The sequence below is a fragment of the Oryzias latipes genome, chromosome 5, assembly GCF_053564925.1.
Source record: "Oryzias latipes strain Hd-rR chromosome 5, Olatipes_Hd-rR_3.1".
Lineage (NCBI taxonomy): Eukaryota > Metazoa > Chordata > Actinopteri > Beloniformes > Adrianichthyidae > Oryzias > Oryzias latipes.
Genome location: NC_136241.1, coordinates 21606532 through 21632698, shown reverse-complemented (window position 1 = coordinate 21632698; position 26167 = coordinate 21606532). Strand labels below are relative to the sequence as shown.

Sequence of the window (26167 nt, the reverse complement as noted above, 5' to 3'; positions counted from 1 at the left end):
GCTTCAAACTTTTAACTCTTGTTGGTTCAAGACTACAGGTAACTTAAACCAAGAGGCTGATACTAATATCAAGCCCCCGCTCAAAAAAAAAAAATGACTCAACAAGAAACAGATGTCTAACATTTCTGCAAACTATGATTTGGTAGGATAATATTAAACTAAACTAACTGAAATCATGACTTTGGATAAATATATACACATTTTCTCAACATCTTCTTTCAGCTTTTTACCTTTTCTTAAATCACTCTCACAACTTTTACCCACATTTTTTTTTATCAACAGTGTACACTAAAGGTGAATATTGCTGCAAAAATTTGTTGCAGTTACAATGTTTTCAGTGGGTTGTTGCTGTGTAACATGCGTGTCTCAGAGATTTTCACTTTCATGGTAGCCCATTTTAGTCATTTTATTACCACTATACCAGTGACTATAGACGTCCAGCTGATTTATTTCTTGCTCTTTTCTGATATTTCTACTCAAAATGCTTTTAATTAGAAGTTCACTTGAAACATGTGAATTCATCCATTTAATTGGCATGTAAGTGAACATTATTCTTTCTTGGCTTTAGGGAATTACAGCCCTGGCAGGGCTACTTTGGAACATGTATCATTTAAATTTGGGTTTTTGGAAATAATGTAAAATGTGTGCGCACCACTGATCCTAGCGTTAAATTTAAAAACCGTAATAACAAATTTACCCCTCATGTGAAAACTCTTTGCTTTTGGTTACCTAAGATGATCCCCTCATTGAAAAATTAGGTATGTGCTAATTATTTGTGCATTTACCAATGTTAATGACAAAGAGAGACCATTGAAGTCAATTTTTCTGATTTCTGATATTTTTTTAGAAAATATTCAACATCTACATTTTGGAATGTCAGAGGAGTAATTTGCAGAAAAACACTCCATAGAGAACATAAATGAATATGACCCAAGCCAACCCTGAACAAATGCATGTAAAGAGAGTAAAACCAAAATGAGTAATCGTTCATTTGCAAGCCCTTGGCCTGAACTTCAACTTTAAAAACGAATCAAGATATGATATGAATGAACTAAATGAAATATCTCTCAATTTCAAAGCTATCAGGAGCTTTTAAAACATTCTCGCTGTAAAAAAAGAAAGTAAAAGTAAAAAAAAAAAAGGCAAGCATACAATCAGTCTTTGAAACTGACCGATATTGTATGTGGAAAAAAAAGCACAAATGTTCACTACCAAGCACACACACCCACATACACACACACAAACGAGTCCCTGATCTCTCTGTCCTCCTTGGATTAGACTCCTGCTTCATCTGATGTTGAGTATCGAAAAGCCTTTAATTTGAAATAGATAGTTCACCAGAAAGGCAGAAATGGCGCAGGGACTGACATCAAGAGCGCGCGAGAGACTCATCTTTGGTCACCACCAATTATTTTTTATAAAAGCTGCCAAACGGGAACTGAGATAATTGGCCGCAGCCCGTCTTTTTCACAGAAACATACATTTCCCTAATTGCATATAATTGTGAAGTGAGTTCTTGGCGTGGAGGGGTTGAGGTAATTGCAGCAGGCTGCTGAGCTCGTCCTGACCGCTAAAGAAGCCCTTAGCTATTCATGAAGCCTCTCAGAGCATAATGGAGACATGCAAAGATAGAGCTTCATTTAAGTTTACAAGTACACCTCTACATGTGTTTAAAAACAGACACGCCAGCAGTGACTGTGAGCACACCGAAGTGTACGAGAACTAAAAGAATTCATGGTTGAAGGGGACCAATCTGTACTGTATTCCTATTGCAATCCACCATTATGTGCCCTCTTGAAACTTACCTTCAAAACTGCACACTTTGTTTGAAACATTTTTTGTTAGAGACCTACTCAGATAAAAATAGGGTTTTTGGTGTTGTTTTGTAACATGTTACTATGGTATTTTTCTGACAATGGAGCACATATATAAAGAAAATGAAATTTAAATTTCTGAGCATTTCTTTATTCAAAATGGTTTGAACGTCTTTGTTTTCCACCTCTGAGCTGGGATCTGACTCAGAACCGTATGGCTGGATAGCTCCAATATTTCCAGGCGGTCACGGAGGACTTTAACCGATCAAAATACATGATTTAAAATATTTTCTGGGTCAAAGTTTAGAGGTCTGTCAGCAGCTTGACTTATGGGGAAAAGTCATTATTTTCTCCATTGATTTAAAAAAAAAAAAAAAACTTACAATAGCTAGACACAATATTATTATTATCACTTAGATTAATTACCTCTTTTTCGGTGGTGATCTGACCAAGATAGGCAGTTTCAATGCAAACAAAAAATTCATTACATTTAAAAAAAAAAGAGAAAAACAGACACCATCACAGAAAATGATAATAATAAAAAAGAGAAACTGGCATGAAATTACAGCTGGGTAAAATGGAAAGTTATACATGCATGCTGTGCAGAACAGATTAATGCCCTCTTACATAATTCAGCGTGAATAAATGGAACAGAGAATAACAACTGTTCTTATAAATGAGTTAAATAATAGGATGGAGCACTTATCTTTGTAATTAACGTACAGATGTAGGAGGTTACTAGTCCAATTATTAGATAATATTTAAAAGTAAACCAATAGGTGTTCTATTTCTTTTGTGTTTTGATAAAAAAAAGTCCTAAGTGTTTGTTTTTTTTCCACCTGCAACATGCTATCAACGATGAAAGCTCTTTTTGACCAATTTAAATTTTAATGTTTGATGTTGATTTCTCAACAAAAAGTTCATAACCTAACACTCCTATATCCGAGATTTGTAATATTTCAGTATAAAACCTTATAAAGTAACATCACACTTTTGCTTTTCCAGCTCTTACCAGCTTGTTGTGAAAGAGGAGCGCAAGTCTAAAACCCGCCGAGCCGCCCCTGAAGGCCTCGAGTGTTTTTCTGCTCCGGTCAGCTTCCGCAATGCCTCCATCTTGGATTCGCCGTATTACATTGCCGCTGACTTGCCGCCATCCAGCCTCACGGTGGTGCAGCCCTTCACAGTGGGGGACAACAAGAGCTATGGTGGCTTCTGGAATCCTCCGCTGTCACCCGCCAAGAGCTACAGCATCTTCTACCAGGCCATGAGTAGGGCTAATGGGGTGAGTCCAAATGCTACACAAGCACCTGTAATTTCACGGAAATGTTATTTCTGGGGATCATTTGTCACCATGAGATGCATTTAGAAGAAATCAATTGTTTTTCCATTTGTCTTAAATGCCCTCTTAGTCATTTGCAAGTCGGAAACAATGGAACAGATTTTCATTCCTCACTTGCTGAATATTAATCTCTCATGAGAGTATTTTCTTTTTTATTATTTAACTGTATCGGGGTGGAAAGTACAGGGGATCTAAAATATGTGTGATCAAGTCCAAGTCACCTAATGAGTCCTGCATCCATTTGTATGTAGTTGAGCTGGTTTTGAAAAACCCCTTGTTTCATGCAAAAAGAAAACCTGCCAATTTTTATTTTCCTTAAAGGTAAAAAATCTGGGTAAAACTGCCTTGTGATGACAGTCAACTGCCCCTTTCTTGACTGACCAACTCAAAAAAAAAAAAAACCCTGCACGTTTGTGCTCGCTATAAGTTGCTCAAAAATTACACTTGCAGAACACTTGGAATCACAGCAACAGTTGTTTTAATTTTCTGCTGCAGTAACCACAGTAATTCAGTTCAGACAGAAAGGTTTGGTAAGCTGGCTGATGTTGTGATGTAATGCGCCCTCCAGACGGCAGATTTCCCACAATGCACTCATACAGAGCAAGGCTAAGTGTGAGGTTTTGTGCATTGTTTAATTCTGGAATGCTTTTTCAGTTGTGTGCTCCACTTGTGTGTATGCATTTGCATTGTACATCCACTGACCCTAAATCTGGTCACTTCTGACTTAGTATTTGATTGGATCTCAGTCAATCCAATCAGCATGAGGTTTGTCCGGATCATGGAGTGGAAAATTGTGGGGGCTCGGTGGTGAAAAATAAACAGGAAACCAAGTGGACCTGTGCAGCCGCTGGAACCCAGATGATTTGATGAGGAAATCAGGCATGCAAAATAGACTCACATTACTGCCACTCATGAATATATTTATATAGTCAGTCCATGTTCTCTATCCTGAGCAGGAGCTGAATTTTTTCGAGGCTTGTCAATCTGACCGAAAGACTATATATTTTTGGTCCTATTCAGAGAATATTGGCTCTGCAAAACTTCAATAACAGTTTTATTCTGTACTTCGCAATATTAAAGAAATGATGTACAGTAAATGTTAACAAGGAAGGTTTGTTAATAAAGTTAGACAACACAATCAGAAAATTTGATTATGCATTACGTTTTTGGAGAATAAAATGTATAGGTATTAAACAATATTTTATTAATATTTTAACTACTGATGTTTAGTTTACATAGTGGCCTGCAGTAGGTCTTTGTTGAACAGGTCAGCCAATGATCGAAGGGTCGGTTTACCGCAGCCTAAGACTAAGAGCTGCAAAACTGGAAGCTGATAATAAAATCAATCCAATTGACAGATTTTATTTTAACTTTAAGAAACCATTTTGGAAAAAAAAAAAAAAGTAGTCGCTCAGATGATCAATCATGTAATATTTTTGAATTTGCTTTTTTCTTTAAATTGAATTTCAGTGGCAGGTGGGATCTGTAGCAACAGTATTTTGTCAATCAGGAAACTAAGTTATCTGCATTTGTCACAAAGTGCTGTAAATTGTTTTTTTTTGTTTGCTGCCAGTCATTTTGTTGGAGTAGGTGTTGCTTTCTTCTGCAGTGACTGATGCCTTCCATGGAAAATAAACACATCATTTGCATTTTAGAAGACTGTCAGTTTGATGCCACAGCTTGAAGTCTGTCTCTCTTTCTTAGTCTGACTTAACTAAACCATCAACCGAATTCCACCTGTCCATCAAGGAGATTGTCTCTCTTTCCTCTCCTTCTTCTACTTTCTGTCTCTCTGTCCCTCTATAGAACATCTAGATGGATTTTTGTTCTCTTTATCCTCCCTCTCTGCTTCTATAAATTGCTATCTGCTGCATTTATCTCTTTGGGCTTTCCTCATACCCATGATACAAGGAGTATTCAAAATTTTATTAGAGTAATAACAAGCAAAATAACAATAGAGATAAAACTATAGGGAAGATTTTAAAGGGAGTGGGTAAATTGATTAAAGTTTCTAATAAAATCACTGTGGAGGTGGAGAGGATGAGAGCCTCAAATGTTTTGTGGACATTAACATTTATTTTAATCATCACCCTGGGCCTTGACCGATCCAGTATAAAAGTTCTTTTTGCAATTGGCATTATAGATTTGGCCTGGGTATAACATCAGATGGCCTTTTTGAGACAATCCTCTGCATCCACCAGCACACTAAAGAGCAACATTCTGCCCCTTTATTGTTGCATACAAATGATTCATATTTAAGTATTTATTTTGGATAAAGTTGTTTTTTCTGTTCCTAATTTTTATGGAAAGACAAATTAGATGGGCTTGTGTGAAAAAGTGAAAGCTTATCTTAGAAGTTATCCCTATTCTTGCAATTGTTATCCACACATAAGTCAAAATGTTATTTTGCTCTTTTCCTATCTTCTTTTGTCATAGTTTATGTTGTCTATTTTTCGCTGTCATCTTTTATTCCACCTCTATCTTTCCCTCTATCACATGGCACTAAACTGATTTCACTGTGTCATCTCCCATCATTAGTGGATACACAGTAAACAGATAACTCACCACTGCCAATCTTTGTGTCTCCTTCAATGTTGTCTGACGTCACACACTCACAAAGGCGCAGGCAAGTTCTTGAGGTTACAAATTCAAGTTGGAGGAGGAAGAGTCTTTTCAGGCTTGAGGCAAACAATGTTTTAAATGGACTAAGAAAGACAGCAGTCTAAGATCAGCGTTACAAATAACGAAGAAGAGAAGAAATATGTCTATTACAGCAAATGTAATTGCTATTGACACATTGCTTTGGCTTTTTCTAAAGATTGCTTGAGGATACAGCGGATGAAAGAGAATCAAATTGTTTCTGACAGTTAAAAGTATGGAAAGCATGGTGGAAATATAGACTTTCAGCACACAGAACAAATGATTGAATGATTTAAGTTTGCGATGACCATTTTCAGTTAAAATTACACATATTAAAACACATTTAAACAAATAAAGTTTAACCACCAGAAGTTAGATGAATGACAGCTTTTTAAAGGGATGTTTTCTGGCTGTTCTCATCTAACAGCTGGAAAACAAAGGTCAGTAAAACGATCCTAAATTTGGTCTGGATTTTAATGTTCCTCCATCATCAATCAGAAATCAGTAAAAATGTTTGTTAGAGTTTAATTTAAGTTGTTTGAAGATAACATGTGAACTGTTTCCTCTTTAAGAACAGCCACCTTATTTCCTTGCAATATTAAGTCCAACAATCAATCATCTTTTTTTCATTAAAAATATAATTAAACAAGCCTGATTTTAATGGGACAAAACCTCTGTATTTGAAAAAAAAGAAACAACACAAAAGAAGAAAATGAAGAAATAACAATTTTTAAATGAATTTTGTGAAAGACAGACATTTACTTTCCCGACTTTAAGTACATGTGATCAAGACTACTTAGGAAACTAGATACCAGTTGGCTAATTAAATTGAAGTGATTTTAACCTGTTATCAGTCCCTGAAGAGTGCCATGAAACATCAGCTGTGTCAGTAATGGACTCCAAGAGTAGAAATCTGTTCATGGGTTTTGTCTGCACAATCTTTTTGCTCTATAATGGGGCAAAAGTGAACCAATCAAACTCTTAAATGTCCCATGCAATTTTTTTTTTTATTTACATTCAGTCATGTAGTGAAATATAAAGTGAAATATATATATAAATGAAGAAACAGCCTTACATGGCGTATGATGACACTGACCTGGATTTAAACATTTTATTTAGTTCAGGTTGTAGACGAACAGTTTTACGTGTATTCACGATATTGATATCCTGATTTTACAGCTGTAAAAACAGATTTCATTAAAAAAAACATCATTGCAAAACAGGTAAAGAAAACAATATGAAATGGAAGAAAAAATATTAAAAACAGATAATTGAATGGAACTTTAGGTGACATATACACCTTTAAACGACATAAAATACATAAATAAACATTAAAAATCATTGTATGTATTGTTTCGTCTGCTCACATTATCTCTCTTTGCTGTAATTTGGAGTATATTATTACAAACAGCCACTCCTGATGATAAAAACCTTTTAATTTAAAATTTTAGCCCAAAGCTGTTTTTTTTCTATGTGAAGAATTTTATGTTTTATATTTTTTTGCTAACATATCTCAAACATTTACATGCGTGTTTGGTCAATTTTAAGTAAGAAAATATGGAGGAATAAAAGGTTTAATCACCAGAATGCACAGTTGTGTGCACATTCACTTTGTATTGATTGAAATTTCTCAAACGTTTCCCAAACATGTAGGAAAAAGTTTTTAGAAGAAATGCTGGTCAGAAAAGATGTTGGCATTTGTTGATCACGAAAGACTGTGAAAAGATGAGAAACCGGGTAAGAAACACAAAACAACAGACAAAATTGACGCATATTTGGAAAATCCTGTTATCCTTTTTTGGTTCTGGGAAAATGTAGATGTCTTTTGTCAAAATGTAAAAAGCCCCAGTGGCTGGCCAGAGTACTCTAACAGTCAGCATCATCCACCCACATACATGTACTGAGCAGTTTTTAAAGTGCCAGGTTTTGAGGTTCTTAGAGAGATTTTGACTGACTGTGTCAATCAAAGTGCACTCAGATGACTCTGAAATCCCTTAAATGCACTTTTTTTCCCCCAGAGCGTGTCTGCTGGACTGGAAAGCATGCTTTCATTCTTTCATGGACAGTTGCATTTAATTTTCTTTTTCAAGCACACACAGGCTTTGTCAACAAAAAACAGCTTTTTTTTTTTTTTTACACTTTATTCACCCCACCTTGAAATTCTTTCCTTTGCGTTTGACTTTGATATATGGTGAATATGCTATTATTTAAACGAGCTGTTTTAATTTTATTAGTTCAACTTTTTTATGCTTAACTTTTTATTGTTTTACTGTCTCTGCCAATTGTCCATTTACGAAACAATGGGATCCTCTTGACGCTTCAGTACCGTTCATAATCCTAGTATCAGATTGTCTGTCCAATGTAAACATGTCTGCCAGTACATCTCACTGACGTCCAGAAGTTAGTGGCCTCGTAACCACTGTCACCATGTTTGTGAAATAAAGGTCTTTCTCAGACACAGAGAGGTGACAATTTGTTCTTTTTGTTAAGAATAATTGTGAAGCAGACATGATTAATAACTGACCAAAGGATGTCTAAAGCCTTAATTACAACTGCTCTTACCAATGGATACAGACTTTCAAAAAATGGGCAAACCTGTACAGGGCAGACAGGTGTCCCGCATTTACTATGTATTGATTGAAATTTCTCAAAAGCTTCGCAAACCTGTAGAAAGAGTGAAGTCGTAGACCACAGTCTGTAGAGGAAAAAAATACCATGCAGATAGGCACGCTGCAAGCGATAGGTCATAGTGAACACTGAAACAACATGTGTTAGTAAGGGTGAAGTAAGTGAGGGAAGTGTAAAACACACATAGACTCCCCTTAAGATGCATCCGCTCCTCTCTACAACCCTTCACAGGACTAGACAACCCAAAATCGGCAGTACCCATACAGGTCAACCCCCTACAAGTGCATGTGACTAAGGCTTTAACTTATCAAACACTCTTTTATTGCTAACCCAACATTAAGAGATGCTTAAAGTTTGAGACAATGGAAGGTTTAGATATCAAATATCAGATATTGGAATTGGTTGAGTTGAAAACATCATCATGTGAGATCTTAGCAGAACTCTAATGTTGTGCTTTTACATCAGGAAATGTAGTTGCTGTAAATAAAATATTTCTTCTTTATTCAGCTTAATATTTTATCATACCAGTCTGGTATAAAAAAATATATATATATATTTTTTGTGTTTGACTAAAAATGAAACATGTTAAAATGGTTATCCAAGACTTAAGTAGGTTTTTCCCCAAGTTACTTTTTATTGGAACAAACGTTGGACCACAAATCCGCTCAATAATTTTACTATCTCACTTATTACCAGTAATGTCAAAAATAGGTTTTTCACTTTTCAATTCACTTCTGATAGCTTCTTTTTGCATGTTATGCTTCTATACTTTGTGAAGAACACAAAGCACAAACACATTAATCACAGCAGAAGTTTTTGTTTCCCACTCGAAATTGCATGAAGGATCCAATGAGGCAATCATTTGAGTCAGTGAGGCAGATAGACAGAGGGTTTAATCACTCACTTTTCCAATGGACAGCAACGATAATGGAAGAAGCAGGTGTTGTTTGTCCACTAAGGAGATGTAGTCCATGCAGCATCCATCACCATATGTCTTTCTTTTTTGAACAAAAGAATACAAAGACTAAAAGAAACACCAAAACACTGGTCTACTGTTGATTTGAAGTGCTTTGGTGCACCTAATCCAGACATGTAAAAAACAAAAAACCACTCTATAGCTGCAAAACAAACTAAAATTATTACCCATCAATCGCTGTGTTTAAAACCTACTATGGTTTCCTTTTTTAACGTTGTGGTGATTTTTTTTCCATTGGTTCTGTTCCTTTTATTGTAGTTTAACCTACAATAAAACAAACAACCTACAACCATGATGTCCTGTTGTACTAGTCAAACATTTTCAAACAGTTGCACTTTACTGGCCTTTGACGGGTCAAGTGAGAACTGTAATTTTTGGGGAGTTTGTCCATGAGAGACGCAAGTTATGATGTTATTTCAAAGTTTGAATGATGCAAACCTTGGAAGAAAATTGAAAAGCATTGCCTGTACCTTAAGATTAACTTTGGTCTTCTGCTGAAGCGAACAGAATCCGAGTTGGCAGCTGCTTTAGTCATTGTCTTTGATGAAGACAAATGGTCCAGCATATGACAGAGGCAATCCTTGTATGACAAGTGCGCTAGACAGGTACACTTACCTGTGAAGGCACATCAGAAAAGGAAATAAAAGAGGAAAAGACGGGAGCACTGAAGGAGTGAAAAGAGCAGATAGAAATGAAAGCGCACATCACTTCAGAGAGTGACGGCCCATCAGGAGAAGAATGACAGCAGTGGTCAAAGCTTTAAAGCAGCCAACATCTAGAGGTGGAAGGAGGTGTTATCTACCCAAACTCTGCAGACATGAAGTTTTTTTTCCCCTCAAATTATCATTTTTGTTTACAATGTGAAAACATGAACTCCATATTCAAATAAGCCTATTTATTTAACTCTGTTTTTGTGTTCTCTCTATTTATTTTTTTCAGTTTTTAATAAGAAAAATGAAAAGACAGACATGGTCATTTACAGCGGCATGAATAGATTAATAATAGATTAAATTCTTACAAAGGAACCTTGTCCTGAAACAGCTATTGTAGTTTCCACATTTCTTTGGACTTTTTTATTTGTTTTATTTTTGGAATGAAACAAGTGATTTTTGATTTCAACTGTTATGTTTTGTCTCTTATCTTCACAGGAAACCAAAATCAACTGTGTCCGCCTCGCTCACAAAGGTATGAGCACCCTTCCATTGAAAGACATCCAGAAGTTACTGAACTTATTATATTGTGTTGCAGGACTCCCATTAAAAGAAACTGTGTAGAAAATTTAAAATAATAATAAAAAAAAAACAAAGATTTATTATACCTTTATTGATTTTTCATTCATATTTAGGCAAATGCAGCAAACCAAATTTTGTATTTTCTACACAGGTTTCTCATTTGGGATTGCATGATCACTCTTGATTTTTAACTTTTGAAGTAAAACGTTCTAATGTAATTCTAGAATGTTTGATGCTGCAGTTTTCTTACATAAGTAGACACGCACACACACTGAAAACCAAAAAGCTAAAATATTAACCAGACTCCATCCTGACCATTCTATCCTGCATGATTTTCATGAATTTCAACCTTTTCCTTCTTTCTGCTTTGATCTTTCTTGATTAAATCTCTTTTCCTTATCTTTTTTCCTCTATGGTCCTGTCCATATTTCCATGCAACATCCATGTCACTCATCAAGGTAGAAAGCGGTAGCACATATTGAAAACGTACCGTTTGATATTCTATATACTGTTCTCTCCAGAACAAATTCCATCCTGTTCTTTTTTGCTTTCCTTGTGTCTCCCATTGTTATTTGCTGCTCATCTCTTGCAGATGCACCCATTTGTGTGCCAGCCTTCATGCTTTAAAAGCTTTTCAGCTTGCTATTGATTTTTACCTTTTTTTTCTTCACTTCAGACAGTGTTTTCATTTTTCTGTTTCTCCCATCTCCATGTCTCTCACTGCCTTGTTATTTCTCGTCTGCATCAGACCTTTATTCCTCATTTGTGCACATTTTTCTTTCCTTTTTTCTCATCTAGCCGTTTCCAACTTGTTTTTAAGTGAGACATACTGTGGGTGGAGGTCTTTCAGAGTGTAGACTCGATCTCTATGTCTCTGCAAGTACATATGCTTAAGAAAAGACATGCTTTTAACTTTGTGGCTGTCTTCAAATTTCCTTTTTTTTCAATTTAGGTAGAAAATGTTTCTCCTAAATCACATTTAAAACTATTTTATAGGGAAAGCAATTTACTAAGTACATTAACAGATTTAGCATTACATTTGAGCATTTATCCCAATAAACCTTCTGTAATGTTATTTTAATTCAGTAAACAGTCAAATTTGATTGCAAACTAGATTTGCTTAAAAAAGTTAGTTCGTAAATGAAAACTTTTATAAAAAACTGTCAGTATTTTCTTCAAACACAGGTTTAAATTCCACTATTTTTTTGTTTATTTTTTTGTATTTAAATGCTACATAAAAAGCACTTTTAGGAAGAGATTGAAACTATTTATACCCATGACCAGGTTTATGGATGAGTCCAGTCCACATAGCCATTGGTCTCCAGTTCTGTAATATTCCTATGCTCATGTCACTAGAGATGCTTTTCTTTAATCTTTTAATACCTCAATTCAAGTCATGCTGAATGACTTGAGCTTCTCGTCTTGGTGAAAAATGCAACAACACCCATCCCTTTAGTTACTTGGTGCCAGCTTCTAGTAGTGTTTTATCCACTGAGGTTAAATTGATTTCTGACAAACAAGAAGTAGGCTCTGTGTTAAAGTTGCTGGTTCAAAACCAGGTTTTGGTCACAGCCTGGCTGCATTAGGAAGCACTTCTGAGATGAAACTCCAGAATCCCTGTGGTAACTCGTATGATAGAGACAATTAACAATTAATGTTCAAGGATGTGATTATTGCTACTGAACCATCCCCCAAAATACTTTTAGAGACACAACACTAATTAGTGGAATAAAATGAACACTTAGTGTGTTCTGTATGCAGCACAAAGGCAACTAAATAATAAACCTAGCGTTCTTTGCTTCGACTTATTTTTATGCAGCACAAGGCCAGAATATATCCATGCCCAACTTTTTCTTTTTTTTATTAAACAAAGGCCTTCTTTTTTATTTTATTTTACTGTATCATCACTTGGTTCTGTTCTGTTCCATTTTCTTTCCCTTTTGTTTTATTTATTCGTCACGCCAGGCCGACAGACTCGGTGGGCTCCAGTGTTAACCCGACACACCACATCCAAATTCTCTGACCACTCTACTAATAAACATCCTCACCAGTAACACACCTGTTAGGCCTTCGCCTGCAACAAACCAATTAAATTGCTCATTTACAGTAATTTCTTGGCTAAAGGACCAGTCATATCCTAGCTAAGTGCTATTGGTTTCATTGTGCCAGTGTTATCTTTCCCTACTGCAGTTTATCTCCTTTAAGACCAAGTAATGCAGTTGAAAGCAAAGGAGATCTAAGCCTTGATGAAACACTACTTTACATTTTTTTCTTCGACTTTTTTCTTCTTTCTTTTCATTTTTTTGTTGTTGTTTGTTTTATCTTCTCCTCTCTTCCTCATGCTTTCCGGCGGGGACGTGCGACCCTTGGCCTTAGTGGTAATAGGTAGGGGACAAATAACAACGCCATACATTCTAGTCATCCCGAGCGAAGGTGATTACTGCTTCTTAGGCAGAAAATTTTTCTTCCCCGTGTTATGTCACATTACAACCATAAACACAACACAAACACTTTTTTCATTTTTGGTTGTCCCCTTCTCTCCTATGTTTTCTGCTTGAGTTAGGTCTTGGTATTCTTTTGTCTCACTTGTTTGCTCTTGTTAATGTTCCTTCATCACCATCATCATCTTACTTATCCCACGGCATTTTTCAGCATGTCTGCTCTGCTTCCAATGTTGCTGACTGTGCTTAAAATCTCCTTCCTGGTCCTGCATGCAGACATTTACTTTAAAGTCTACAAGCTTAAAATACCAAAGATCACCCAACAGAAAAAAGGATCAAAGCCTGGGATGAAATTTTCCATTAGGCTTTCTTGCTGTCTACAAGCTACACCAGCATGGTTTCAGCATTGAATCTATGGCAGTCATGTCTTTAGCTGGTAAAATAACCCAGGTGAAACCCTTGGTAAAGCAACAAGGGATGGTTGTCTGTACCGTATTATTCTCTGCTACATAACACAGTCACTATCATGTTTGGATTTGTGAGTTGCCGTGATTTTCCATTTCCACTTGTAAACTTTAACAGTTATGTTGAATCCCATGTTTGCAAATACCCCAAGTTGTTGTAAATGAAGCACCACTCAATAATCGCCACTGCACTAGACATGAGTCCTAAAAAAGCAGTCCACAAGCCTCTATCTCAAACACAGTTGGTACAGTGCAGGCACACAGGTATTAAGTCTACTGTCATACCAGATGGTTGATGATAGACAAACAGAAAATATGTGGCTTGAAACCAGCATGTAGCTGGTCAACCCTGAACCTCCCACCATACAATATTTGTTCTTGAGCGGATGCTGTTGGAACTTTAATATTCCTTAGCCATGAAGTCGATGGCTTTAATGAACCATACTCTTTTTACTTTGAAAATTAATTTACTTTGTTGCTAAATTGATGAATTTGTAAATATTGACAGATTTTTACCACCACTTGAGTGTAACCATGGAAAACCCAACAGAAAAGACATTTCACCATCTGATTGCAGATCTAATTACAGTAATGCATTTAAGCTGCTGAGCACTTTTAAATGACTCCTTATTTCTAAAAAAAAATGTTTAGGAATGTAGAGTTTGAGTTAATTTTTTTGTTTTACATCCTAAAGAATCTGTTGTTCAAACACCTGATTGCAACAAGTGTGAAAAGAGTGCAACAAGTGCAACATTGTCATTTTGTCTGTGTAGCGCCTCCTACAGGAGATCATACTTCTCTTCTTTTAAATCTGCCACAGATATGTTAAATTAACTTCATCTGCTTCAGAAAGCAGAACATAATTTGAACTTATTAATTTAGCACTTTTTTTTTTTTGCCAAAACGAGACATAGTTTAAGGTTACTATCTAAATAAACTTTTTGTAAGGAAATTAAAGCAACACAACAAGCTTGTAATTTCTTTAGCTTAGTAGATTTCTCTAAATCCAGGATCAAAGCCTAACATTTTTTACAAAACTGCATCAAAGCCACATCAAAACATTTTTTGGTTATTTATATTTACAAGGCAAAGATGAAGAAACAGAATGTAAATGTAATCCAGCAGCACAACAACCAAAATGATGACTTCAATAACACGCACACAATACAGAATTAACCTGCAACAATCACACAGAAAACTGCTGTATCAGTTCTTTGTCAAGAATAGGAGATCACTTGACATAAACACAAAAACACTTATTTTTTCTGAATAAAAACAAAATATATATATTTGGAGCCACAGCAACAAAATAAATAAACCACCTATCATGCACAATCACTCCAAACTGGTGAAACGTGAATTAAAAACAAATGCACAGTATCCTTGATTTCATTGTGCACAGAAAACCACATATTAGCAATGAGTAGTGTTATGATTTATTAACTGCCAAAAAAGGTAAATTTAATATGCATCTTTTCTGTTCAATAAGAATGGAGAAACATGTTGACATATAAATTAACTGTCTTGACTTTATAGTAATAAAATACAACATCATGGTCTTAAGGTAATTAAAAAAAATACAAACCTTTAGTTATATTTTGGCCTTATTGGTTTAGTTTGACTTTCTAAACTTTTTGTAACAACAGTAGTCACATTTCATGATAGACATTCTTTTTGTCTTTGTGGGAAGAGTAATATGCATGGCATGGAATGATAAATAAGACTTCCACCTGCTATATGCTCTGCACGTGCGTCTCACAGGAGGATCAAACATGCCTCTTGTCATCCACACACTGTTGTTACATGTCAGATCCAACCCCCATTACCATTAGTTCTAAGGTTGGTCTTAATTGGTAGTTCAGAAAGTTGAGTTGCAACCAAACCTGGCACTATGCAATCCTGATGCAAGATGATGCTTGATATGAATTTATTCGTGTTGTAGAGTAAAATTGGGACAGACTCAACTGTCCAGGTGAATTGCTGGAAAAATCTTATACAAATGAATATCCGAGGATTGAGATCCTCATATACATAACTTCACTGTTTGTGTTTCACAAATATGTAGGTGCATTGCTTCTTCGTTTATTACATAACTTTGTCTTCTGAATTTGAAACAAGTGTGTGTTGGAGGGTTAATCTCACTGCTGTTCCCATGGACTTCTCTTCTTTTTTCTAAGAGATTTACTGATGAGTCAATCTTAAGTTATTTGGCTATTAAAACCCCCTCTGTAAAAAAAGAAAAGGTCAACATAAACTATCCCAGCAGGGTGGGGCAACATTTCAGCAGTGGTGGACCGTGCATTACACGCCTGGGCCTTTAGTAGTGCTACGTCTGACTCACTCAACTCATCATTAACCATTTTACGATGCAAAAACGAGCTTTGCATTGGATATTGAAAATTCCTGTAGCCACTATAAATGCCTTTAAATAAACTGAATAAACAAAACTGTAAAAAGATCTCGCTATGCAGCTACATCCAGCAAAAAACATTGAAAATAACCACATAAATTTAGAATATATTTATTATGATATTTATCATTTCACTCATCAAAATTTTGGATTATTTGAAGACAAAATCCATCCTCCTGTCTTTTTTCAAAAACATTACAAATATTTTTAATGTGCTCTCAAGTAAAATCATTGTTGAACAGAGTAGACTGTCTTTAGTGCACACAGAAGAACCTACAATTTCACAGAAAGTTGAAAAGTTTTACTCTAAACTTCTTTTAGGTATCAACCAAATAAATATAGATTCACCTCAATATAGAGGGATTCTGAAACCAATACTTGCGGTTTTTATAGTTTCCCTGTTTGAGTAAATAGGAGTTATTATACTTTTAAAACTGCTTTTTTATATTTGGAAAGCTGAAGCTGTTTCAGCAGAATGGCTCTCGTGCAAGAGGCTCTAGAAAAGATGGCAGCTGGTAGTTTAACCTCGGCCTCTGGGGGAGCACTGATGTGGACACTTGACTAAAAAAATGGATGGTGTTTAGGAAAACCTAAAGAGTTCCACCAATGCTGCTGTTTATGTTTCAAGGACATTTGGGAGTGCGAGAAACCATAGTGTCAGTGGTTCTTGAGTAACCAGAATAAGAACTTCATTCACATCACTATCCGTTAAATGTTTTAATACATTTGTCCATTCTTGACTGCATTTGAGATAATTTAAAAGACTCACCACATTGAAAATTGCGTTTTTGGTGGTTTTATCATGTGCTTGTAGCATTTTTCTCATGATGGAGGACGTATTTCTGAGTATTTTTTTGTTCAAATTATATTGAATTAGGAGCAGAATAAATGCACAGTTTGAAAAAGCTCAGGTTTGTGACGCAGCAACTGCGATGGGCGGGCCAAAGTCTCCCTTCCCTGCTCAAATTTTGATGCATTCACTTGCAGACAAATAGATCCATTAACATCTTAATTTTCCTCATCTGTGCTACCATTTGGCTCAAAACCATAGCTGCATAGCTTTGAAATTGCTCGCCATTTTCTTTCCTACGCTAATGTTAGCTTGGGGTTGTGAGGGGCTGTAAGCTAGCGGGACAGACAAAAGAATGTTCAGTGTAGGGTTACATACTCAGAGGCCAATTTCTGTAAACTCCTGCTAGTCCGCAGAAAATTTGTCTCAAAAAATGGCACAGGCTTTTTAATTTGGATAAAAATGACAGTTTTATGATTAAAGACCTGTGAACGCTTTTACTAGAAAAACATATAGTTGGAGTGGGACTTTAAGTGGTTCCTTAGGTCATCAACCCATCTATTATTTTCCTAAGATGCGCATGCACACTGCCTGAATTTCTGTGGGGATGGATGAAAATGGAACTCCTTTTAGATAACTGGTTATTAGACTAGCAAACCAAAGAGATTCCCAAATGATTAGCTACCTTCAGAAAAGGCGATGGCTGACAAAAGATTATGAAGGATATTTGGTGTGATTGTTTCCTATTGACCAATATTACCACCAAGTAGGTTGTAGATAAATATAAATTAGACACTAAAATATGTACAGATTGCAGCATGCAGAAGCAAGCTTGAAAAATCCTAAAACATCATTGTAATTTTTTTGGCGGTTTCTTTTTTTCAGAAAAGCATTTAAAGTAGGTTAAGGGTAATTCTTGAATAATAATAAAAAAAAGTAATAGTTTGTTTTAAAACTGCAGCTTAGAGAATGGAATAATTAGGTTCAGTTAATTTAGTTCTGGCACTAGTATCATAATTGCAAGCCTTCATCACATTTATTGGAAAAAGCAAAGAAAAAGTAAGAGTTGCACCATTTTCATAAATGTTTTTCTATTTATTGGAGGCTTTTGGCAATACTCAAAACACATCGGAGAAATCTCTTCCACTGGTTGCTCTAAACACTCCTTGGGTTTTCCATCTCACTTTAGAAGGAAAGATTTTCCAGTCAGTGCACATACTGTTGCTCCATCCCAAATAAAAATTAGAAAATGAACAAATAGGTTTTGTTTTTTAACCTGACGTAACTTCAAAATCTATCAGAGGATGAACAGAGTTGAGCATTTTGGTTCTTCAAATTTAGGATAATGCATTGAAGTGTCCTCTGTTGACCTCAATATAGAAAAAATTGGTTTGTGTCTGGATGAATGCCTTTATAGGAGATACAGGCATGTGGTGAAGTGAAGATATGCACACAGAAAGTAAGCACGGCCTGAGGTGGATTTCAGATTAAGCATGCTTACGCAAAGAGACTGAAGGGAAACTCTGTGGTAGCATAGTTTAGATTGGTAATCCTGTTATAGCTATGGCAGCACTAATCCACAGTGGATGCGCTCCGCAGCTGCCAACATTTAAAACCAAAAAAAAGAAAAAGAAACCTTTGAATCAACCCTGGTCTAAGACCCAACCCACCAGCATGAATTTAGTAAACCCACTGCTGACTGGAGCAAACTACTGATTCACACACATTTCGCAATGGGCTTCTGTGTAACCATTCACAAACGCATCATTTAATCCCACATACAATTGAAAGAGGCATGCATCTGATATTAAAATGCTCAAGTACTCATTAAGAAGCACACAAAGCAAGCAAACTGTAACCTTCACCTTAGAGACACACATGCGTGTCTGCTGCAAACACACACATACATTTAATTTGCCATTCAGGGGGGCTGAAGTGGGTTGGTAGCTCAAAGAATCAATCTTCTCTTGATTTGGATGAGATTACGTTTTTAATATCACTGGTTATACTCAAAATTCCTCCTTGATAATAATATTTTAAAATGGGGGGAAATTAAATGAAAAAAAGAAGAATCCAGTGACATGTATGAAAATAGGATATTATTCTAGTGTACATGGGGAACAATCATGAAATTCCAGAGATTCATATATCCTGTACGAGTTCAGCAAGCAATCGCCCCAATGATTAGTTAAATATGGACAAAAATGTCCTCTGCTTTTATTGTGCATAATTTATGAACCACTATCTTCTTTTTCTAAAAACTAGATTTGATGCCATTACCTGCACTCCTTAACCCAGAGTCCTTGAGAGGAATGCTGGGAGTTTTTCCTTTATGTCCACAACTTGGAGAAGGCATTTGATCTTGTTTTACAAAATATGTTACTGGGTTTCTCAGGGGATGAGACACATATAGCCCTCCATTATGGATGATCAGTTCTGTTTATAATCACTGCAGGATGGATTTGGGTGAGTTTTGTTTCTGGTGAAAGCTAGACTCCATCCGACTTGTATTTTTTCATCTAAAGTTGTTGAGCATCAGAACTGACTGGGAGACTCAAAATCCCATATGTGCTTTTAGTGGATAATGCTATTCTTTCCTCAAGCCACGATCCCCAATTGTTGCTAGAGTGGTCTGCGGAGGAGTGTGAGGCAGCTGTAATGAAAATTGGCACCTCAAAGTCTAATGGTTTTCAGATGGAAAAAAAGAGGAATGTTAGGAATGATCCACACACCTACATGGAGGAGTTAAACTATTTGGTTTGGAAACATGAGATTGGTCAACATTTGGTCCCTGTGTCTTTAGTAATATGGACTTTGTATTGATCTGTTGGGTTGATAGGAGATCTGGGGTGAATGGTGGATTTGTCAATTTACCAGTCAATCTAAGCTCCTTCTCTCCTAAGGCCGTGAGCTGTGTGGTTTAAATACATATTTTGGACCATAGAGGACTTGGAGGAGGATCCAAGGCAGATCCTTCACAACAGAGATTAAAAATACAGCACAATTCAACAAAGAGTAAGATGGGAGTGGTGGCTGGAGAGACAAATTGCTGACCCCATGACCCAAACTTGCCTCCAAGTATAATTGAAACTACAGTTTATCCAATTTTATTGTAACCTGAGCCATTTGTTATTATGGTTGACATTGGGGCGGCCATGGTGCAGCATTAGGGCGGTCGACCCATGATTGTAAGAATACAGGTTCGATGGCCCATGTGTCCTTGGGCAAAACACTGAACCCCACCCTGCCTCTGGTGGGAGGTTGGCCAGTGTGTGAATGTGTGTGTGACTGTCTGTGACTGTAAAGCGCTTTGGGCCTTGTAGGTAGAAAATGCGCCATTTACCATTTACCATCACCATAAGCTAAATTGTGAATCAATGTGCGAACCTTCATGTGACCTGTACATTGAGGGTCATCTTAAGGAGACGAGATGTTTGTAATGCAATTACACCAAAATCCTGTTTCAGTGATGCTGGAAAGTTTTCAAAGTGGAACCATACATTTTCAGTTGTTAGAGGCTTCCTGTTAGTGACAACACACTTTCATATTGCATCTGCAACAATTCAAAATCAATCCTTTTCTGCTGTGGCAATTTGCTTCAACTCAGGTTTGATCCTCTTGTAATGGACACGGCCCATTATGTTTCATCTCCTCTGCTCCGGTCAGAACCCTTGTGCAAGTTCATCTGATTGGCTGAGCGTTTCCGAGCTGGCCAATTGCAGTGTTAAATGAAGCTGAACCCGCTGCCAGATGGGGTCCTCCTCTGTTGCATCATGAACTGCTGAACCCAATCAGTACGCGAGCTGTGAATAAATGGGGTCACAGTGAAATGTGTCAGCTGACACATATTGTGAATCACTCAAAGAGGAAATACGGGTTTAATACACCTGTGAGGTGATTAACGGGGCACACGTTTCAGCAAAATGTGTGAGCACATATATATATATATATATATATATATATATATATATATATATATATATATGACAGGTGAGGGTTTTTCTTTTAAGCCATTCACACTACAGGTTGTTGTAGTGTTTGTTGAAAGAACATACATTATGTTTGAACTTATATTACATTTTTTTTGTCATTAAAGTGTACCAGATCAGGTTCTAAAGAGGCAGATGGAAAAAAGATGAAAATATATACAGTAGTTTTTCATCTTATTTTTCTGATCAACATAAAAACTGTATGATTGGGTTATAAATGCTTTTGAAAGAAGATAATCTTGGGGCAGCCATGCAGGACTGAACCAGCTTTAACAGAGCAAGCCAAGGTTAGCTGTTCATGCTGTAAACTCTGCTGCCAACCTTGTGTAGGTACTGAAAACGGGGGTACAATGACAGAGGCAAGAGATTAACTGAACTCCCACACTGGAGCATTACTCCATTAATTGGCTGTCTTTATTCATCAAGGTATAATGGGAACTTGCTCAGAGCAGGACTGAGATAGAACAAAACCATTCCCCGCTCTTTCTTCTTTTTCTTTACTGTGGGGTCAGGCTAAAATTATTGCTTGGGTATTTCAGGTCAGCGAGTTCCACTGGATTTACACAGTAGTTTTGAGCCTATGTTATGAGAATATGTTTTAAGCTCAAATCCATCTTAGCTGCTCAAGGAAAAAAAATTTTTTTTTTTTACATTGGTTTTTTCTTGCAAAATTTTAGAAAACTTGTTGAATTAAAATTTGTTACAGTTGTAAAAATATTATGTTTTTTAAATGTTAGCATTTCTAAAATGATTAAAATCACTAATTGCAAGACCTCAGAAAATAATTTCAGTTGAAAAATTTAAATATATAAAAAATAATGCCTTCTGAACGTGTAGTAATATAACCAAAAAAACAAACAAACAAAAACAAAAGGGATCAAGATACAAACTGACTGAAACTTTCTCACACGTTTGATTGGTTTATCTGAACAAAGACATACGAGCATTTTTAAAAGACAGAAACACTCACACAAACGATTCTTGCTTTTTTGTACTAAAGCTGCTTTCACACCAAACCTGATTTAGGTATTTGTGTTTCTGATGCAGCCTGTCCGTCTAGTAGAAGCATGGTTTAGGCATCGTGGCGAGGTGAGAGTTTGAAAATCTGAACTTTGGCAAAGAAGACATATTGCATCAGCTGCTCAGGGATGTGTTGATGACGCCATCAGCGGGTGGAGTCCAAAGCCAATATGGAAGAGATTCTAATAGTTCTCCTCCTGAACTTTATATTTTTCTTTTTTTACATTGAGATAATGATTCAAATTTTCCCTAATTTTATTCTAGTTTTATTGTAGTTTGTAGCAATGAGGCTAAAAACCTTTAGCGGAAGCTCCTTCCACAAGTGTCTGGAGTGTCAAGTTCATGAAGACATTTATGGACAAGCATTGAGCAGGAAATTTGACACTTGTCGAAAGAGAGGTGTTCAACGTGAATTTGATGTGTGAATTGCATTCGGTACGAACGTAGCCTAACTGTAGTAATGTATAGCACATCTCATCAAATTGGACCAAATCCCTCATGACGCAATAAAACGATCACATTAGATAAAGATCCATGTTTTCATCATTATACAGCTCTGATGGACGTGTTGCTGCACTTTTTGACCTTCTTTCCTCTTCTGCTCTGTAGTTTGTCATTATATTTGGTGTAATAGGTTAGTAAAGCGCTTTATAATTATACAGCATCTACCAGTTACCTTAATAAGAAGTTCTGGATACCCCTTTGGCACATTTTAGCTTTCACAAAGAAAAGTCGGAAGATACAGCCAATCTTTGTATTTTGATTCTTCCTTTTCACATATATCGATATATATGGGTTACAAAATGAATAGAAGCGATGAAGAAAGGTGTGGAGCTTTAGAAATTTAAATATGAATCAAATCCAGTTCAAAAACTGCATGTGATTGCTATAATTATACCTAAATTTGATCATGAAATTTGACGTGTCGGTACACCGGTACTGCTAGTTAGGTTCAATAAACCATTGTTACGTTAAAATAGACACACACAGATTTTCTGCCGGCACCAAATTATTTCTTTGATTCAGTCTGGAATAGCTGTCTGACTATTAACTCCATGTTTGACTGGTACTATTTAAAATAAAAAAATGTTCTTGGTCTCACAGTTGTAAAAAAAAGATTTAATCTACAACTTTTTTCAGTACAAAACCTACATTATACGATTTAGTTTTAGATCTCTGAAGACTGCTGATCATCATACGCTCCTGCATGAAAAGATTGTTCTGTATATGAAAACCCTCTGAATATAACCATCCAAAGGTTTTGATTAAGTTTGTATAATATTCTCTTTCATTACGGAACTCCAACCATCATGCATTTTCCCCCCATTATTTAATAAAAAAAGAGCTGTGTGAGTATACTAGAGTGCAAAGAAATTTGAAAAAGAACAGATCTTTATACAAAGTTTTTGTTAACTCCTCTCGCACGTCTAGTCCTGCTAGGTTATATTTATTCATACTAAAGATTTGTTGTTGTTGTCTGTCTGAAAACCAATGTTTTCTATTGTTTTAAGGACTGTGTATGATCTTTTTATATATTCCTTCTACAACTCTTTCTCTTTTTTTTCTTTTTGTTGTTGCTATATGTGTTGCCCCTTCAAAGAAAACAAGTTTATTCTACCTCCAGAAATATTATATATACTGCTTTTGGGTCTCTTCAAAATTCCACCCAACTATTTACAGTTTAGGGTTTGTACAGAGAAAAAACCTTTTTTATCATTCTGTTTTGTTGCATGTCTGCCTGTCATTGCCTTGCATCTCTCTTCCTATTTGTTTTCATTTTCATTTTTAAACTACCACCTTGATACTCATCCTGTGCTGCTCTTTTTGCGGCAACCAAAAACGTGTTTTACATTTATGCATGTGCATGCAAACGTGTGCTTTGCATTGGGAAATATGTGAATGTTTTTGATGCAGGAAAGTCCTGTTTTGAAAAAAAGAAACAGCATCCTTTAAAGCCATGCTGTCTTTGTGTTAAAAGCAATAAATCCATGTGATGACAGTAGGTTTGAGTGTTGTGATTACAGACTAAGAGCACTTTTTATGAAGAACTGAACTTTAACTTAGGCATGCTGAAGCTATTTATTTATTCATTTATTTATTTATAATTTTTGCCGTGCAGATCGTCTGCTCTACATAGGAACACTGTATGTGACGTAAATGTAGATGTAACAGCTCCTAAATAAGCCTATAGTTATTAGCTCTCCTTCAGAGGAAAACTCTCCAAACAAGCAGTACGTGTTTATCCTTCCTCAGACTGTCACTATGGATCTACACATGTTTGTTTGCTCCTGAATTCCTCTGAGTATTTTGTGGTCTCACCAGGGGTGGATTTGCTAGACTTCTAACTTTTGGGAAACTAGTTGCTGCTTTTGATGACTTTTGTTTTTTTACTGAAATTTTTTAAACTCAAGAAGAATTAAAAATGTTTTACCTGTAAAAGCACAGAAACTGTTGCTTTTCTAATACTGGTTCATACTGTACATCTGAATACTCCAAAGCAGCAAATAGGCAAAACTCCTGCTCTTGGTTGCATGGTAGGATGGTGTCATCTCTGAGACAGGGGTAATCGTGGATTTGAATTCTCAGTTGGGTCATACCAAAGGCTCTAAAAGTGGGATCCAATTACTCCCTTGTTGCTTAAACTTTTAAGTGTTGACTTGTGGGGTTAACCCACCTCATTTGTTGCTTCCTTCCCAAGCATATGGGTCAAATGCAGAGAACAACTTCAACATGTGACAATAGTGAGACTTTAACTTACCATAAGTCTGAACACCTGCTGATAACCAGCGAAATAAGGCAGATGTCACAAATGTAATTGCAGCTCACCCTCTGAGATATGTTGAAAGCAGTACAAGGGTATCTAATTTTAAAGTTACTGAAATAAAATAAATCTTAAAGTGGAATTAAAAAAAGGTAATTTTTGGTTTGAAGCTGTATAGACCTACCTCCACAATTCCCTGTAATGACCAGAAAATTAATCTAAAGCATGAAATAAAAAAGGAGTGTTCATGTCTTCAAATGATAATGTGATGATTTTTAATTTACTGTAAACATAATGTCTGTTACATAATTGTGTATGTGTCTGTCTGTGTGTGTGTGTGTGTGTGTGTTTGTTTGCATGTGTAGGTGCATCCACACAGGATTCAGATGCCATGGAGCCGGAGAAGCAGGTGGACAGCACTGTGAAAATGGCGGGAGTGATTGCAGGAATTCTCATGTTCATCATCATCCTCCTCGGACTCGTCCTCACCTTCAAGCGCAGGTATGAAGTCAAAAAACCTTTAAAACCCAGTGTTTTATAAAAGACTCAGCTTGTCTTTTGTCTGTTTATGGTTTTTGTAGGCACTAAAAAGACAGCTGGCAGCCTCCGTCAGACTGTGCATATTGTCAAACACTTGTTTAAACTCATCTCAATTACAGGTAATCGGCTCCTCTGCAAAAAAAAAAAAAATACTCGATCAGGGCATTAATGGGCTTTAGTCCAGTCCGACTGATCAATGGACAAACAAAAGCTGACAGAAAAATCAGGAAAAAAGGCAGGGGCTGGTTTGACTTAGAGGCTGCCAAGAGTCTTTGAACTATGTCATTATTTCGTGACACAGTTCAAAATACAACATAAGTTACAAAGGTTCACCAAGTGTCCTCATAGCTATTGTGCAATTAAATTTGAAGGAACAAGTTAGGACAAAAAAGTAAGATGACACAGAAACATCAAGCGTTTAATTTTTTATTTACGAAGCTTTAACTTTTATAGAGATCATGTATTATTTAATATTTTAGGTTTTGTCCAAAATACAGAACCTTTTCTGGTCCGCAACACATTCTGATTTAAATTTAGTAATGGATTTTATAAATTCATTGATCATAATTTTATTATAATTAAAATATATAAAATATGTAAAAAGTTTATATTATAATTTTACTGTAAACTTGTGGGCATTCCTTAGAAATAGACGTACTGACACGGTAGTATAAGGTTACAGGGTTAAGGTTGGTTACAAATGTTTGACAATAGGATAATAATTTAATCAAAATGTGATGTTTTTTGTTGTTTTATTTATATGATAACAAATGAATATTTAAAATCTTAACGAAAAAGACTAATACCCAATAACAATGGAGCAATTATCAATAGATTTGTAGAACATTTGATTTTGTCAACTAAAAAAAGAGCTTTGTGCTTTTGAAAGCATCCACTCTGGCCCACTACCATCACCTGCCTCTTCTCTCCTTCACTTTTTCTTCTCTACTCCATTAAATCACATATCCCTTCTACCTCACTCACATACAGCTTTTAACTATGGATATATATTTTGGGTGTCACATTTTTTTAAAGTTCTTTTCATTTTTTTCCACTCATTTTGGAATCGAATCTCACATGAAGTACAGTTCTGCTATAAAAAAAAAAAAAAAAACACAAATTC

The 26167-nt window shown here is 36.0% G+C and overlaps 1 protein-coding gene across 17 annotated transcripts in view; it reads left to right on the top strand.

The window, feature by feature from the left end:
• The window catches only part of ptprt (protein tyrosine phosphatase receptor type T), a 311398-nt gene that overhangs the window by 159526 nt on the left and 125705 nt on the right, over positions 1-26167 (top strand). For 7 of the 17 annotated variants that reach the window (XM_078948028.1, XM_020703318.3, XM_078948026.1 and 4 more), the window contains exons 14-17: positions 2820-3096; positions 10546-10582; positions 13006-13062; positions 24870-25005. In XM_078948028.1, the coding sequence (XP_078804154.1) occupies positions 2820-3096; positions 10546-10582; positions 13006-13062; positions 24870-25005 (507 nt within the window). The remainder of the gene's footprint in view (positions 1-2819; positions 3097-10545; positions 10583-13005; positions 13063-24869; positions 25006-26167) is intronic. The other 10 variants (XM_078948035.1, XM_078948033.1, XM_078948029.1 and 7 more) reach the window with 2 other exon arrangements.